We start from the raw sequence: 17905 nt of genomic DNA on the forward strand, positions 1-17905 counted from the left end.
GGAAGAAACTTATAGGCTCGCTATGCATGAAGAGACCACTGTGCACGTGAATTGCACTGGCCAAGAACAAGCGGCTGACCTATAGCTACAATGTGGTATAATTATTACATTTGTTGGACGTTTGTTATTACAGTTATTAGTAAATTTGTAAAAAGTCGATGGATTGCGGGGTGACCTTGTGACAGTTCGACAGTGTCACAAAGTCACCCCGCAAGTGTTTTCTTGAATTGTAGCTAATCTTTTATTTGTTGCAGTGAACAGCAAAGCCATTAAGCATGCCGAGAACATATACTCAGAGACTGGGCGCTCGTTCCTATCAAAATTATTCATCGCAACATCTCGATGAGGCTGTAAAGTTGGTGTTGAATAAAACTTTATCTCTGAGAGAAGCTTCCTCGAGATACAACATTCACAGGAATACTTTATGGCTAAAGACGAAAAAGGCATGGGGCTTACTCACCAAACCAGTAAAATCTGCAGGTGGACAACCAGTCTTTTCAACTGAAGAAGAAACCTTGTTTGTAGCCTACACATATGCCATGTCATCATATGGATATCCCATGACGTTTGATCCACGGTGTGTTGCCAAAGCTTACCTCGACAGGATAGGTAGGGATGTGCCTTGCTTTAAGAACAATTTTCTGGGGAGAGACTGGTCTGAATCATTCATGCGACGCCATAAAAATGTAGTTACTCAAAGGACATAGAAAAATATTAGTTATGCAAGAGCTGCCAATGATAAAGAAGTAATTGACATGTATTTTGGTAACCTGGAAGAGGAATTGGATGGTGTTCCCCCTGAAAATGTTTGGAATTTCGATGAGACAAACTTGATTGATGATCCTGGGTGCAAAAAGGTAATCACGCACCGTGGAGCGAAGTATCCGGAACATATTCAAAACTCATCAAAAGCATGCACGTCGATAATGGTTTGTGGCAATGCTTCTGGTACACTGGCACCACTCTACGTGAATTACAAAGCTGAGAAACTATGGACTACATGGACAGAAAATGGACCTGATGGTACACGGTATAACCGGACGAAGTCGGGATGGTTTGACCACCAAGTATTTGAAGACTGGTTCATTTCCCTTATGCTGCCGATTTTGAAAAGACAAGTAGGGACAAAGGTGATAATAGGAGATAACTTGAGTTCCCACATTAGTCTGGAAGTGCTGCACCCCTGTGAGGAAAATATAAAATTCATTGCCTTGCCACCTAACTCCACGCATTTACTTCAGCCATTAGATGTTGCGTTCTTTCGTCCGCTGAAGAGTCATTGGAAACAAGTTCTCGTCGACTGGAAAAAGACTCCCTCAGGAAGTAGGTGTTCATCGATTCCCAAGGACGAATTTCCTGGACTTCTCAAGAACCTAATGACTGCCTTGGAGCCGAGCACAGAACAAAATTTGCAATCCGGATTCCGGAAGACAGGGATACTTCCTCTCAACAAACATGAGGTCTTGAATCGACTACCGTCTGCAATTCTTGAAGAGAAGAATGCCAATGTTGGAGATGTGTTTATACAGGAGCTAGATGAGAGAAGGAAAGAGATTACCAAACCCCAAGGAATGAAGAGAAGGAGAAAGATGAACGTCCCACCAGGCAAGAGTATCGGGCCATCCGACATTCTAGACGCAACGACTGCTCCCGCCACTACATCCATTATTGGTACATCCGCTGCTCCTTCCGAAAGACTTGCCACCACGTCTGTCGGAAAGAGCAAGAAAGGAAAAAAAGCCACAATCTTCCTGAAAAAGATTTGCTGCCAGAGATGAGACAGATGATGAGAGCGAAGCGTTTTCTGTCCATGACTCCGACCAAAGTCTGAACTTTAATGAAGGCGAATCTGACCAATCAGATACCAGCACTCCTGAAGTGTCCTCACCATCACAAGCTGAATGCTGTTCTGGTCAGGATAACATCTTTAAAGTAGGAGACCATGTAGTTGTCCAATATGAAGAACAGCTCTTCCCAGGAAGAATCACTGATACACCAGCTGATGGATACATAGTAAGTGTTATGGAGAGAACCTTGAAGAGCTGGAGATGGCCAGTCCGTCGAGATGAAATTCTGTATTCGAAGCAGGAAGTCCTCTTCAAGATAAATTCTCCAAAGCTAATTAGCAAACGAGGACTGTACAAAGTTCAAGAATTAGACAATTTTGTTTAATGAAACATTGTGTTTATGGAAAATTACCTGTTGACGTAGAAAATGTTAAATTAGGTACTGCATTTTTATCTGAAACTGAATAAAATAAATAATTACCATTGTCAAATTTTGCTTTAATATGCTACATAAACGTTTGAGTGACATTGTGCCACTGTGTTTTTCATACATATTACAGATTAGAAATAGGCCTGTCACAAAGTCCTCCCCCGCATAGCGGGTTGACATTGTGACAAATGTTAATGCAAATTTCTCGGTTGTAAATTGAGATCGAGATGCAGACAACATACTATTAAGTAAAGGAAGGATGAAATAAGCAAACTCAGTTTTGGGTTCAGTTAAAAAACTGTGTACTGGAAGCAGTAAAACCTCGAAATATGTCACAAAGCCAACCCCCCCCCCACTACGGTACCTATGTATTGCTTAGACAGTCATCTACTCACTGCGTGAATTTAAAAGCCCTCTTACAATAATCACTGCTAAAACATGAGGTTTATTTAATACTAAGAAAACAGACCACTTTTCGCATCGTAAGCGAGGCTCCACACACTTACTCGCACTCATAGCTGTGCGAGCGTAAGATAAGATGACTCGGATGTCTTATCTTGTGATAAATAAACCCTAGCTGGGCACTTTTAATAAAGGTAATAGGTTTTATGAACATCCTGTCTGCTCCAAACATTTCCGATACTGATGCAGACTTTCATACTCTGGAGTGTGTGGGATGAATGCATTAGTACGAAACCAGCCAATGACGAAAGCTATTAAGAGAAAAAATTATGACAGGAAAGAAACTTACACAATTTATCACTTCAGAGAGCAGGAGGTTTGTCAGTCATTCTTTCAATTTGTATTCGCTTGTGGCTCTAAGAGGCTAAAAAATGTAAAGGAACAATTCAAGAAAGAAGGGGTGCAGCCTAAAAATTCACTGAAACGTCACTTTACAAATAAAAGTATTTATAAAATCCTCCTTATCAATACATATCAACTCATCTGTTAGATGAAACAAAGTCTATACATGTTTCAGCCTATTCTCAAGGCCATCTTCAGTGGCAGAACAATTATTACATACTAAAAACAAATTAAAAATCTTGATTAAGTGAAGTGACAGTGATCATGATTAGTGAATTAAAAACGTATTGAGGTACAAAGTCCTCTCATCTGATGGGTCGTTCTTGATTGTTAAATTGAAAACACTGCGTTAAGCAGTGTATTGAGACCATCAATACCATGGATTAAAACGTGTGTACCGGGCGAGTTGGCCGTGCGCGTAGAGGCGCGCGGCTGTGAGCTTGCATCCGGGAGATAGTAGGTTCGAATCCCACTATCGGCAGCCCTGAAGATGGTTTTCCGTGGTTTCCCATTTTCACACCAGGCAAATGCTGGGGCTGTACCTTAATTAAGGCCACGGCCGCTTCCTTCCAACTCCTAGGCCTTTCCTATCCCATCGTCACCATAAGACCTATCTGTGTCGGTGCGACGTAAAGCCCCTAGCAAAAAAAAAAAGTGTGTAACATCTGTAATGAGAAAAGGAATTACGAGTAGATGAAAAACAAGTTAAAAAATAATGTAAGAAAAGAAAACTCATTTAACTTACCTGTAAATAAAAGTTGTTGTCTCAAATGGAAATGACCTTGTCAATCTCAAGTCACACTGACAAGTAAGCTTGTGTGTGGCTTACCGTGTATCTGTGCCAGTGCGGTTGGGTGGGGGAATGTAGAGGGAAGGACGAAGGGGAGAGGCATGAGGTAAGTCACAGGAGGAGGGTGTTGAAAGAAGGGCAGGTCTTGTTCTAGAATGTAGGTAGTGAAACTCGTCTTTATTAATAAATTGTTCACAGATAAGCAGGACAAAGGTTTCCAATAATATATTTTTCTTTTCATTGATTTCATTCAAGTTGTGCACAGGATTGTTACATTGGTCGATATCTATATAAATATTCTCTAGTATATTAAGTAAGGGACCTTTCTGATCATAATGCAAGATCTTTAAATCTTGGTCAATTGTTGTGTATGTTTCATCTAACAGATGAGTTGATTTGTACTGATAAGGAGGATTTTATAAATACTTTTATTTGTAAAGTGACAACCGTCAATACGGAATGAGATTTATAACTTGCAATCACTGAAACGTATTACAGACTTCTCAGATAAAATCTGTTCCTTTTGATGATCGTAAACATGCAGTCGACTTTATGAATAATTACAGTGGCATGACGCCAGGCCGGATCCCTGCAAAACGAAGAAGTGATCTCATGCTTCTCCCAACCAGCATGTCTAAGAAGTACGTTCATACATTATACTCTTGACAGTTGGAAATCATTAGAGAGAATTCCTGTATCACTCTCGTCCTGGTATCCCATCTGATATACATTTTGCAGTAACATAGTAGTCCAGAAACCCCTTTGTATGACTTGTAGAAGCAATTAAACTGTAATAGGGAAACTGTCAATTATGGATGAGGAGGAAAAAGGAAATCTGACGGAGAAGGCTATACAACATCTTAATCACGCCCAAGTAGAGCGGACTGCTTATAAAAACACCATAGATAATTGTAGAAAACTGGAAACTCCATTGTCTCTTGGGCCACATAGCTGTAACTGTTGCCTACGTTATAATACAAGACCTGGAAATAGAGCCCGTAAAACGCTATGGAAGTAGTTACTCTGAAGTTCAATGCCGGGTCGCTAGGATCGCTTTCCTGCCCCCTGTCTACCAGGCTCGCGCCTTTAAACGTGTTCATTAACTGAGTTGGTTGTGAATGTATTTTGTATTTGTCTGATGTTAAGCATTCACAGTTCCAGTCATGATTTATTCACGAGAAATTAAAGGTAGTGGAATTTCATTTCACAAGTTTCCAGTGAATGTTCAATGTTCGAAACATTATACAGAGGAAGTTTTACGCATGAGATACGGCTTCAAGCTGATCGAAGTAGGCCTCTGTTCCTCAGTTTTGATCCGAGTTACGTCATAAGAATCGGGCGATCCCAAAATTTGTCACTGGACTTTTTTTAAACTATGCTACCGTGACCGGCAATCATTTGAGAGGCATCTTCAAACTCAGAAATCTTAAATTAGGAAACCAACGAGGAAAATAATTTGCCCAACAAATTTAACGAAAATGAATGTAGCAAGAGCTAAAAATATTGTATTTTCCCCTGAAACAATCTCTGGTTTGAAAAGTATGGAGGTGGTTTTGTCCCGAGAGCATAAAACACAGTTTAAAATAAGCCATTTGTTTTAGGGAGCATTTTATTAAATTGTTCAATGCGCATAACGTCTGTAACACCTCACATGGGACATATTCAGGAACGAAAACAAATGAGCATCTTTTAACCGGGCGAGTTGGTCGTACGGTTAGGGGCACGCGGCTGTGAGCTTGCATCCGGGAGATAGTGAGTTCAAATCCCACTGTCGGCAGCCCTGAAGATGGTTTTCCGTGGTTTCCCATTTTGACACCAGGCAAATGCTGGGGCTGTACCTTAATTAAGGCCATGGCCGCTTCCTTCCAACTCCTAGGCCTTTCCCATCCCATCGTCGCCATAATACCTATCTGTGTCAGTGTGATGTAAAGTCACTAGCAAAATAAAAAAAGCATCTTTTAGTACTCAAGATGAACTCCTCAGTTGATTAATTAATGATTTCCTGTCATATATTAAGAAACTTAAAATGCATTCAGAGAAAATAAAAAGGAAGCATGAGAGAAATGTATCAGGCATAGATCTTGACTACCCAGTCCACTGTGGCCTGCGTAAAATACCTCATAAGTATACATTTGCATTATGCATTGACGAGGAACCTAACCATCTATGACATCGAGCTCTTCTTCAGCTACCTAAGACGCCAAGCGGAATACAATGACGTTATGGTTCGTGTGGCAAAAGAAAAATCAGACTGTAAAGGCTGTTTAGAACATATCTGTTCTCCAGCTACTCAAAGTCCAACATTGTGTCTTATTCGTTTTCAAGATCGAGGAACCCTCAGATACCGAAAATCATCGTCTGTGGCACTTCTGCAGTAAACGATGGAATTTGTCACTTCCGCTACGCAGTACTTGTCCCGAAGAGAGTTACTAAAAGGTGTACGTATATTTTTTCAAAAGACATGTTCAACAGTGAAATTAAGTGTGGAAAGTGTAAAGGCGACAAACCACCTCTTTTTCTACTATGAAAATTTCTGAGACCTCTGTTAGACAACATTGCTTTGAGCCACTCAACTAGAAGAGAGAAACTTTTGAAACTTGATAAGAAGCCTCTCAGAAAGAAAGTTTTGAAACTTCAATGACATATCCAAGCCAATGCAGCACCGCTCTATAAATGAAGTACTGTCAATACTCGCAAAAACATTCAGTTCTTTTTATTTAGGGTATACTTTACTTATTGACATAAACGGCCATGCGAATACAAGGGGGCAAGACTGCGATCCTAGCGACTGAATGGTGAACTAGGAAGCAACCCGTTTCCATGAGTGCATTTCAAGGCCTTGTATTATAGCGTAGGCAACGGCTGTAACACATACAAAGGCACAATGCATTATAGTTTTGATTTTGCCCAACAGGTGCACTTACCATACGATCCGCAACAAGTTGGGCCCATTTTCTTTCATACAGGCTACAAAGTGGGTCTCTTTGGTGTAGCATGTGAACCACTTAACAAATTTGTTTTGTACATTATTCCAGAAGCTTGTATTGTGGGTAAAGGAATAAATACTGTCTTATCTCTTGTACATCACTTCTTTCAAAATTTTTCAGTAGGTGGGGAGCATTTAGAATTCCGTGCTGATAACTGTGTTGGGCAAACTAAAAGTATCTTAATGAGATACCTCATGTGGAGAGTTATGACAGGAAAGAACCGCAGTTGAAAAATTCCGTTTTTGCCAGTATTTATTTATTTATTTATTTATCATATGATGAAAGGAGGGATATCAGCTATTTACAAAATATATACAAAAATACACTCTCAAGTTCGTAAAAATATTCACAACACTATGCCTGGATGGTTAATCCATACAGCGGCTTCTTGTTAGGTTGCGGAGATCTTTCATTGAGCCTCTAAACGCTCTGAGGGGACATTCGAGCACTATATGATAGTGATAGGCAGTCTGAAACTAGGTCTCAAGATTTCTTGAGACTAGCGCAGGCAATATTTCTCGCGAGAAATTTTGAGAGATCTCGAGAGCATTGGTTTTGCTCAGTATGCGAATACCAAACCACGCACTTTCTCCATTCCATATGCTGGTTATTATTACACTACTGTAAGTGACCATTGCCACCGAGATATTTTCCATTTGCGATGTATTTGTTAATAATAATAATTAGGTACTTTGGTATATGACAGTGCAATGTGTAATTGTGTCTAGCTGTTCGCGACAACTTGAAGACGATGTCCGAAATGCAATGTAAGTCGTGGATGTCGGCTAATTTGAAGAGATGCCACATAACACAGCCTGCTGTGTTGTATATTCAAAATAAGTAAAATACGTCGGCAGAAATACTTCTGGGATGATCCGACATTTAGAATCACATAATATAAATGAAGAGGAATAGTCACAGAACACCTCCGGCCCGGTCTGAATCACAAGAAGCTACCCTGCCGACAAGTATTGTGAGGCATCCAGGTAGGTTTACATCCTAATAACTAATAACAGTTATTAACAAATTATACGGGTTATTCAGCTAAGAAGTCCACCTGAAATAACTCGTGAACAGTTTAAGATACAGGGATTCTGTCTTCACTTTCGTTAAATGGTATTACAGAGCTCATAGTTCAACATGCAGTCTTTCCTAGGCTTTTTACAAAATTTATTGTCACACACGTCTCCGTATGGGAACTGCTGATGATACCTATCAAACTTACACTTGTAGTTACTGGGACATCGCGTCGCACAGCTCGCAGCACACGAGAATCTGTCTCGAGGGCATAGCCCATCACCCCTGCTGAAAGAATTGGAGCAAAGTCGGGCATTTTAGATTACACGTTCCACTCATGTGTAATGGGGGTTGCACATGTAGCAAAGCACATCTTCCCCATCTCAAGGTCGAATAATGCACGCCTCTGGTATCCAAGTAGGTGTGTATCCTATCTACAGTTATTCACAAATTATGCAGGGTAATTCAGCTAAGATATCCACCTCAAATGAGCCGTGAACAGTTTAAGATACTGACTTTCGGTTTTCATTTTTGTTAATGGTATTAAGGGGTTCATAGTTGAACATGAAGTAGGCCTACTTTTCCAGGCTTTTGACAAAATGTATTAGCTTACACGTTTTCACACGAGAACATTATTTCATGCAATAACTGCCAATGATATACTATCAAGTTTACAGTCGTAGTTACTGGTACGTCGCACACCTTACACAACAGGAGGATCGGTCCCGAGATTCTCGCTAGAGTCTCGAGAGAGAGCGTTCCCCATCACTAACTATATGATCCATGGTTTGCTGCTCTTCACCGTAGTCGCAATGAGGAGAGGAATTCCATCCCCACTTGTTCAGTATTGTTCCTCATCTTCCCTGCCAGTCCTTATCCTATTCAATACACACCACTGTCGTTGAGGTGAATGAAAGCCTGCGGACTGCTCCCCAGGAGTTTTTATTAAGTAATGATGTGTCAGGGAGTTTTGGCTCTGCCACTGATTGTTCCATGCATCTAGTATTTTGAAGTGATTGTCATGCAGATTGAGTGCTGTTTGCCATTATGGTTGTCTGGACTTTAATCGCTACGGTAATAATACTGGACAATCTGAATGTATTGGCAACAGTGGGTTGTGTTCTATTTTCTTCCATGTGTTCAGCAATGACCGAGATCTTCTTAGGGGTGGGGGTGGAATATTACTTAGAATCGATAGCCAGTGCGTGTTAGTAGATTGAATACACCCTGTGATGAGGCGCATTGCTTGATGATTCCCAGTTTGATGTGTAGCAGTGGCAAAATAATTTTTTGTGGGTCAACTAATGAAGCATTTGTAACATTTTTCACACCAAGTGTCAAAACTTGTCTCTTGGGCCAGGAAGGTGTAGACCAGTGTTTGTCCCTAGCTCTGCTGTCCCATTCACATAAATAACAAGGGAATTTAGTGTAGCCTGCTTGTTGTCCTAATAAAATACCACACACCTTCAAGTCACTATACTCATCCCACCAGTGCTCATGATACTCGATTTTGTCTAAAACTGTTTGCACTGTGCTATGTTGTAATTTTCTTTTAGTGAAACTGAATATGCCACAGGAATCGAAGCTAGAAGGTTTCCGTTATGAAGTAGTACAGCCTTTAAGCTCCTCTTCTAGGAATCCACAAACAGCAGATCCGCTCTTATCACAGAGCAACACTGTGCCGCAATGACACATTTTCAGACAGTAAATGGCAAATAACACGAAAACTAGATGTGATACAACAGAACCAATGACATTTCTGAAATCAGAAGCCCTTATTTAGTTAAAATCAAGTATCAGATGCTTTGCCGCAAAAATCATGCTGGGTAGTGATATCGAAAATGGCTTTGAAAAGAAGTTGATAAGCATGGGTGTCTTTTAGATCTAACTGCTGCTTATGATACCGTCTGGCATGACAAACTGCTGCTCGAATTCATTAGTGTCATCCCTTGTCGGAAACAACTCTAATAGGCAGTATGCTGAGCAATAGGTATTTCCTAGTGTTTTCAGAAAACTCTACAAGTAGGGTGTACAAAATAAACGACGTGCTCCCACAGGGATCTATGCTGGCTCCACTCCTTTTTAATTTGTACACATACGATCTTCCAAATACCAAGTCCAAGAAATTTATTTATGCTGATGATATTGCCTTGATAACCCACGATCAAAGCTTCCCCAAAGCTGAAGCAACATCAACATCAGATCTGAAGATATTGGATGAATACTTCAAACATAATTCTCTTTCAACCGAATCCTCAAAAGACTGTTGTATCAACTTTCCATGTGCAGAACAAACATGCAAATTACAATACTACAATCAGTTTCAGAGAGGGGATTCTCCAATACTGCAGTAACCCTAAATACCTAGGGGTGACCCTGGACAGATCACTGACATACAAAAGCATCTCAAGAATGTAGAAGCTAAAATTAAAACCCGGAACAACATATTACAGAAGTTAACAGGGACCACTTGGGGTGCCAATACAACAGTCCTTAGATCCACAGCTCAGGCTCTTTCATATTCAATTGCAGAATACTGCTGTTCTACATGGTTAAACAGTGCTCACACTAAAATAATTGACACGCAGCTGATAAACTCATGAAAGAATTGTCTCATAGAAGTCCACCTTTTCAATACACTTTACACTAAATTACACAGAACCTCCAAGAGGGTCAGATTCGATATAGAGCAAATTAAAAATAATCAAGAAGTAAGTCAAAGACTGAACAATGCAGATCTTAACTGGGACCAACTGAAATGGTGTGTGGCTTTGTGCCGGGAGTGTCAGAGGACAAGTTTGGCTCGCCAGATGCAGGTCTTTCGATGTGACACCCATAGGTGACGTGCACATTGTGATGAGGATGAAATGATGATGAAGACGACACATACACCCAGCCCCCGTGCCAGTGAAATTAACCAATTATGGTTAAAATTCCCTATCCTGCCGGGAATCGAACCCAGGACCCCTGTGACAAAAAGGCCAGCACGCTAACCATTTAGCCATGAAGCCAGACTGGGACCAACTGAAAGAAGCTCTTATCAAGATGGCCAGTGAGCTTGCCCCTCTCACTAGAAGAAGGAAACATGGACTGAAGACTGTGAGAACACAATAGCTCAAAGGCAGGCAACCTGGATGAAATGGAACTCTAAAAGTCCAAGGGCAATTGGGAGAACTTTCTGGAACAAAGGAAACTTACAACCAAGATAATCCGTGGAACCAAACGGGCCTTCACACACAACCAACTAATCCAAATTGAAGAGAGATTCATTAAAAATAAATCCAGGGACTTCTACAAAACTTTCAAGCAGACAGTTGGAAAATACACTCCACCAAGCCTTCACTTCAGAGACTCACAGGGCAACCTGGCTTTCAACGACAAGGACAACTGCCGCCTCTTAGCCCAATATTTTAAGAACTTTCTTCGCTGGGTGGATCACAATTAAGTTTTTGATTACAAACAAACCACACCCAACCTGGACTCGGTGCCTCCTTCACAGAAAGAAGTTTGTGAAATCATTCAACTTCTTAAGAATAATAAAGCAGCTGGAGAGGATTCCATTGTTGCTGAACTCTGAAAATGTGCTGGAAGCAATACCATGGACAAGCTCACCGAGATCATACAGAACATCTGGGAAACAATTACCACCTGATTGGACTTCAGCTCTGATTCATAAGAAAGGAGACTTTACTAAACTCAACAATTACCGTGGGATTTCTATCTTCGCGGTAACATACAAGATATTTTCCAAGGCATTACTAACATGGGCAGAAAGTCAACTGGACAGTCAACTTGGGGAATATCAAGGAGGCCTCAGGAAGAGCCAATCCTATGCTGAACAGATCCTCAACCTTAAAACTGCACTTGCATACTCCAAAATGAGAAACCGCAAGGTGGTTGTCACTTTTGTTGATTTTCAGAAGGCCTACGACTCCGTTAATAGACAAACACTTAATAAAATTCTCCAGGAATTGGGATTAAACAACATCCGCAGACTCATTCTAGGAACCTTGACTAACACCCATTCTAAGGTTACATTTAGAGGCGTGGTTTCGGAAAGCTTTGAGATTAAAACAGTGGTGAGACAAGGGGATGGACTTCCCCCTCTTCTCTTCAACTGTATCCTTGAAAAGGTTGTGACAAAATGGCGCAGAGAACTGACCAACTTGGGTATCCAGAGTGGGATATACCTGGGTCATAAGAAGGAAGGGCGTTTGCTGACATGGCACTGATTGCCGATTCGCCGATTACAGCAACAATACAAATCAATTGCCCCAGAAGACAGGCAGCCAAAGTGAGTCTTCAAGTGGAGAAAACAGAGTTCTTTACCAACATCCAAGAAGCTAGCAGAGATATACTACCAGAACGGGGAGAAATCAAGAGGACTGATAAATTTAAGTATCCCAGTGAATGGACTGAAGCCAATTTATCAGAAAGAGCATCATTATCTGTGAGAATCAACAAGTTGGAACTGGCCTAACGACTGACAAAGACACATAACAAAAAATGCCTATCAGGCAATCTGAAACTGAAGCACTCCACGTCAGTCATACATCAGAAGTTCTGTATATGCCATGGAGTGTCTTTCCTTGAACTGAAGAGGTCTGATGGAGAAACTGGAAGTCAGAGAGAGGAGAATTCTCGGGAAGACCTTAGGTCTGGTAAAGGAAGATGAAAGATTCTGTAGACGCCACAATTCCCAGCTACTCCCGACTGGGTCGGGGATTTTGATCTTCATTGGTTAATTCTTCTGATTTGGGGGCTGGTTGTTTGTGCCGTCTTCAGCATTAGAAATTATCTTAGGTAAGGCACCAGGCCTCTCTGAAGGCCACATGCCATTATTATTATTGGGAAACCAGACTCTATTAACACTAATCAGAGGGATTGAGGACACTCTATCTCTGAAGACCAAAAACATTGGCAAAAGAAAGGGAAAGGCCATGAAGGAGTGAAAATTAATGACTCCCTAAACCTTGCAAACCTAATAATGTTGTGGTCAGAAGAGAACCAAGGGTGGTCGGATAGGAAAGATAAATGTGAGGAGAATGACCGACACAAGTAAGTGGACGTAATATCAGACTAGGCTATGGGAAGCGTGGTTGCCAATCCATGCTCCAAAACTGACCACTCAAAGGGTGTATTCTACCATCCCCAACCACAGTACTTTTTACTTACTCCAAGTATGTTTTATTTACTCCTATAGCTTTCGTTTTGGAAACACCATCGGAAAAATCATATATCCCCCCGAAAAATCCTTGGTATGGTCTGGTGTGTGTGTGATCTCGAAAACCACGAATGGGATTGATTTTGTTGCAGTTTTAATCTTTAAACAGCATTTATCAGTGGAGGTTTAAATGTAGGAAACATTAACCTATGATGAAAGGGAGCAAAGCATGGAGCATGGGTGATTTTAGTGAATGAAGTTGTAGAAAAAATGGCCATCGTTTGAGCACTTTCTTGACTGCCAACCAAGACACCAAGTATGTGCAGAAGAACTGTTGACTATAAAAAGCTCTACAGAAATGTCTGGGATGAAATATACGGCACCTATTAACAGGAAAAGATCCAAAGGAAAGCAGCACCATTTGTTCCGTGTGATTTCCGATAAAAGAATAGTGTTACGAAAATGTTGCAAACTTTCGACTGGAGGCTTGGAAGCAAGGAGACTAGCTCCTCAACTAAGTGGCATTCTAGAAGCTGTCATTGTAGAGATGGTGTTGAATGACATTAGTATTTTGTTAAGAAGGAAGCCATACTTTCCACTTTGACTCAGTTAAATGTAACTTAATACTTGAAATTTGGAACTTAAGTTAATGATGTCCTCCTTTGTCCCTACTCCAGCTGGAGTATTAAACAGAAATACTCTAAATATTTGAGTGTGATTTGATAGAATCTGATGATGTTCTTTCAAGAATGAAACATGTCATTCTTAGTTTAAATAGTGTATATTTTTATTCCTAGTTTAATAATGTAGTATTTTTTCAGGTATATTATAAATGTAATATTTATATTTAACTTGTGTGTTCGACAGACTAAAAAGCTTTTAATTTACATTTAAATGATATTAGTGGACAAACAAGCTTAAATGCAGATTTTAAAAGCAGGAAAAATCAAAATATGAAGATAAATTTGGAATTCAAGTGCACAAATATTTGTTTATAGGAAGAGGAATTACAGATTGGAATAACTTACCAGGAATGTTTGATTAATTTCCTACTTTACAGATAGGTCTTACAGTGATGGTGGGATAGGAAAGGGCTAGGAATGGGAAGGAAGTGACCGTGGCTTTAAAATGGTGCAGCCCCAGCATTTGCCAAGTATGAAAATGGGAAACCAAAGAAAACCATAGTCAGGGCTGCCGACAGTGTGGTTCGAACCCACTATCTCCAGATTACAAGCTCACAGTTGTGCGCCCCTAACCTCACGGCCAATTTGCTCTGTAAGTTAGCCTATACAAATTTATATTAGTATTACATTAGTAATTACAATAAAGAAGTATTCTGTGAAGTCCTGTTATTGTTTTGCTTGTATTCATGAATATGGACTAAAAAAATAAATATGAAATCAAACCCCATAGTACAACAGCCCCAAAGGGGCATGGCCTACCAAGCAACTGCTACTCAGCCTGAAGGCCTGCAGATTACAAGGTGAAGTACATAACAAAAATACCCAAAATAACAATAGAAAAAAGAAAAGGAAATAAATTTAAAATGACACCATAACAAAATGGTACAATGTGCCCAACCCCGCTATATACTTTTTCATGTGATTTTGCACCATTTTGTTGTTTAATTTTCTAATTTGTTGAAAACAATATGAATAGCAAATAAATAACCCACATAATAATGTAATAAACACAAATCGCAAATATGAGTTCCAGTAAAATGTATCAATTTGATAAAATGCACCACATTTGACACATAGGCCCTAGATAAATTGTGCCCGATGGAAGGTTAAATGACATTCTTGGACAAGTCTCATTGGAATATGAAATTCAAACACATCAAATACTCAAAGCCTGTTTATTGATAATGGTGTAAGTATGCAATAAGCAGAATATTCAATTTACCATTTGAATTAGCATCAAAAAAACTGTTCCATAAATTTCATAAAAGGATCAAATTGCATTTTAAAAACTAACTACAAACATATTTAACACCAAGAGGTCATTAGCCAAGTTACAATGCTATCATATTACCTGGATTTATAAAATAAGGCTATAGGCCTACATATTCATTACAAATACAAAGATATTGAGTCACTATCAATAATACATTAATTATTCCAGATGAATTTTGTAAGGCATCAACTGCAGAGAAAAAGATGTAGAAGTAAATAGCACTCTGCCTTGAATGCAGTAAAAAATTAAACGAGAGTTTTTTCATGTTGACATATTAACCCATGGAAGTCAAATCGCTAATCTACTCTATCTCTGCACATTATTAATCCTAACAAGTAGGCCTACACTGACAATGAAATGCTGCTGGAATGGATATTAATACACTATTCGGTATGTATTACTCCAAGATCCATCACAAAAGGCAAGTAAAACAAGACTTTGGCAGATCTGACCCATTTATTGCTTGATCTTTCTCAAACAACACTCGTTTAACCTAACATTATTATTAAATAAAGCCTGAGAACAATAATTTGGTGCTTTCTTGTCGCAAATGTTATGATGTTGGAGTTGTAAGCCTCTTTATGATAATGAATTCTCAGATGAATACCGGTACTCTCTTCATGAAATGAAATGCATGAATAATAGGCTACATTCTAACCAAATGCACAATAAATGTCACCTTTTTACACATAAATACCAACATTTCAAGTTACACAAATAAAACTGACACATTAAACAAATGCTTTCATTAGATTGGAATGGTTTTCAATACACCTGACAAGTGTTTTCCCGCTGCAAATCATCTCTCATTCCAGAGGTGGAATTTTTTTGGAAAAATCTTATTACAACGAATTCTTGGGTAAATGCCCTCAATATTAGATAATAAATGCATGAATATTACATTCTAAAACAATGTACAATAAATGCTATTTTGGCAAACTCTTGGGACTGTAGGTTCCTGTCAAATGTGCCACTCAGAAAGGATATCTACAAATTTTACCTGAATTGAGCCATAATTAAGCTGAGATGTTGCCTTCATTAAGATATTTACTGAACGATTGCTAGGTACTGCATTTCGTTCAAACTGAGGTTGTGAATTCAGGTGAAATGTCAAATTATTGACCTGTTCCAGCATGTTAACCTGTATAAAGGTGTACTAATTTATTACCGGTACTGTTGATCTGTTTGTAGCATACATGCTGAGCAAAGAGAAACATACAGGGTTTAAATTGATAAGGTTAGTAACTGGTTTTTGGTCTGCTTATGGTAGAACAGGTTAGACTTCATGCAGTGAGTGTGAATATTTTCAAAGTTGGTGAAGATAGTTAACTCCTGGTGAGTGACAGTCCAGAGCTATAGTAGATGTTGCGTCATTGGTACCCATGTTCGTAGAGGTTCATACAGAAATAACTCCATACCTGGGGTTATGAGAATAAACCTGATATCAGGTGAATGCTTTCACTAGATGGGAGTGATTGAATAAACCTGATATTCATTTCAAAACACCTGGGATACAACCGTCAACACACAAGCCTATAAGAGATATAACGACCTGCGGTTTCCGACGATCTGATAATTTTCACCACTTGTCCACGCTTCAGCCCAAAGTATCGAGCAACTGGGTCACCGGCTTGGATGCGCATAAGCTGGTTGTCCTTCAATTTATATCGAGCCAACAACTCTTGGCGTTCTTCAGGGGTCATAAGTACATGCTCTGGAACTAATTCATGCTCTGTGATATTAATAAGCAATTCAGACTCGAGAAACTGCTCTAGGATGTACTTGGGGGCCATATCTACTAACGACTGCTTTGCAGACGGTGTCATTCCAGCCTGAACCACAATAATAGCCCGATGAATATTTTCTTCCTGCATTCGCTGGCAGTAAGTCTTGATCGTCTTGATACCAATTTTCGGTTCATCAGGGAAGAAAACAAACATCTGATCTGTAGGGTCATCATTATGAGCTACAAGAACAATTAAATCACTTCTTGCGGGTCTTTTCTCGCTGGGCTTATCGCCGAACTGCTCTTTAAACTGTTCCAAAGTCTGATCCAATTCGTCTTGCGTTACTAGATAACCTCTATCGTGGCACAGCTGCATGACTGTCTTTCTAATTCGCCAGAGTTTGTATGTTTCAGCTTCATCATCCATGCTCCTTACGAGTCAAATATACACGGCCAAGTACACGGCAATAAGTGACACACCAACCAACTACAGTATTCAGTTAACTAACTTATTGAAATAGGTTAAAGTTGTTTTAATCAGCCACCGCCACAAACATCCGAGAAACCAAAGAGAATAAAGAAGAAGTTGAAGTTGATTTGGGCTCGTTATTTCACCCAGACACGATACATTATTATATTTGTACTAGTTCTACCAACGAGCTAGAATAACATAGAGGGGCTGTATGCCTGTCATCAGTGCTCCCTGCTTGAAGCAAGTTGATAAGGGGCAGCCATGTTAACGGTTGTCAAAACAAAGTGAATTGGCGCGAGAGCATATGTTGAGGTGACAGGGAGATCGTGCATGCCAATTTAATTCCCTAAGTTTTAAGAAGTAAAAACATAGATTCTCGCTTTCAAGAATGCCAGCCGTAAGCCCAGCGTGTGGTTGTACTAATCGGAGTAATAGAACCAAGGATATATCGTACTTTAAGTAAGTATTACTGAATTATAGCCGAGATTCCTTTTTGTAATTTCTGTTTGTAATTAAATCCATTTTATTATTTACTTAGCGAAAGTACGGATAGCCACGGTAATTGTTTATCGAATTTTGTTTCAGATTTCGTTTAAAGAACAAGGAATTAACGGAACAATGCGTTGTGAGAGCGAAAAGAGATAAATGGTATCCCACTCAATTCAGTTGCTTATGCTCTGTACATTTCCAGCCCTATTTTATTTTCATTCACATTTACAAATAAAGGAAATGGAGCGCCCACCACCAAGAAAACGTAACCACAAAAAAACCC

General features: G+C 39.7%; 1 protein-coding gene across 1 annotated transcript; it reads right to left on the bottom strand.

Moving 5' to 3' along the window:
• Positions 1–14823: 14823 nt before the first annotated feature.
• Polr2E (DNA-directed RNA polymerases I, II, and III subunit Rpb5) lies at positions 14824–17240 on the bottom strand. Its single transcript, XM_067147936.2, has one exon. It carries the CDS (start codon positions 17086–17088, stop codon positions 16456–16458), a length of 633 nt encoding a protein of 210 aa, XP_067004037.1. The 5' UTR covers positions 17089–17240; the 3' UTR covers positions 14824–16455.
• Positions 17241–17905: the final 665 nt, after the last annotated feature.

Source organism: Anabrus simplex, chromosome 1 (assembly GCF_040414725.1).
Source record: "Anabrus simplex isolate iqAnaSimp1 chromosome 1, ASM4041472v1, whole genome shotgun sequence".
Lineage (NCBI taxonomy): Eukaryota > Metazoa > Arthropoda > Insecta > Orthoptera > Tettigoniidae > Anabrus > Anabrus simplex.

Bases quoted from the DNA above. Each gene is read 5' to 3' on its own strand.
- Polr2E (XM_067147936.2), bottom strand. From the start codon at position 17,088: ATGGATGATGAAGCTGAAACATACAAACTCTGGCGAATTAGAAAGACA.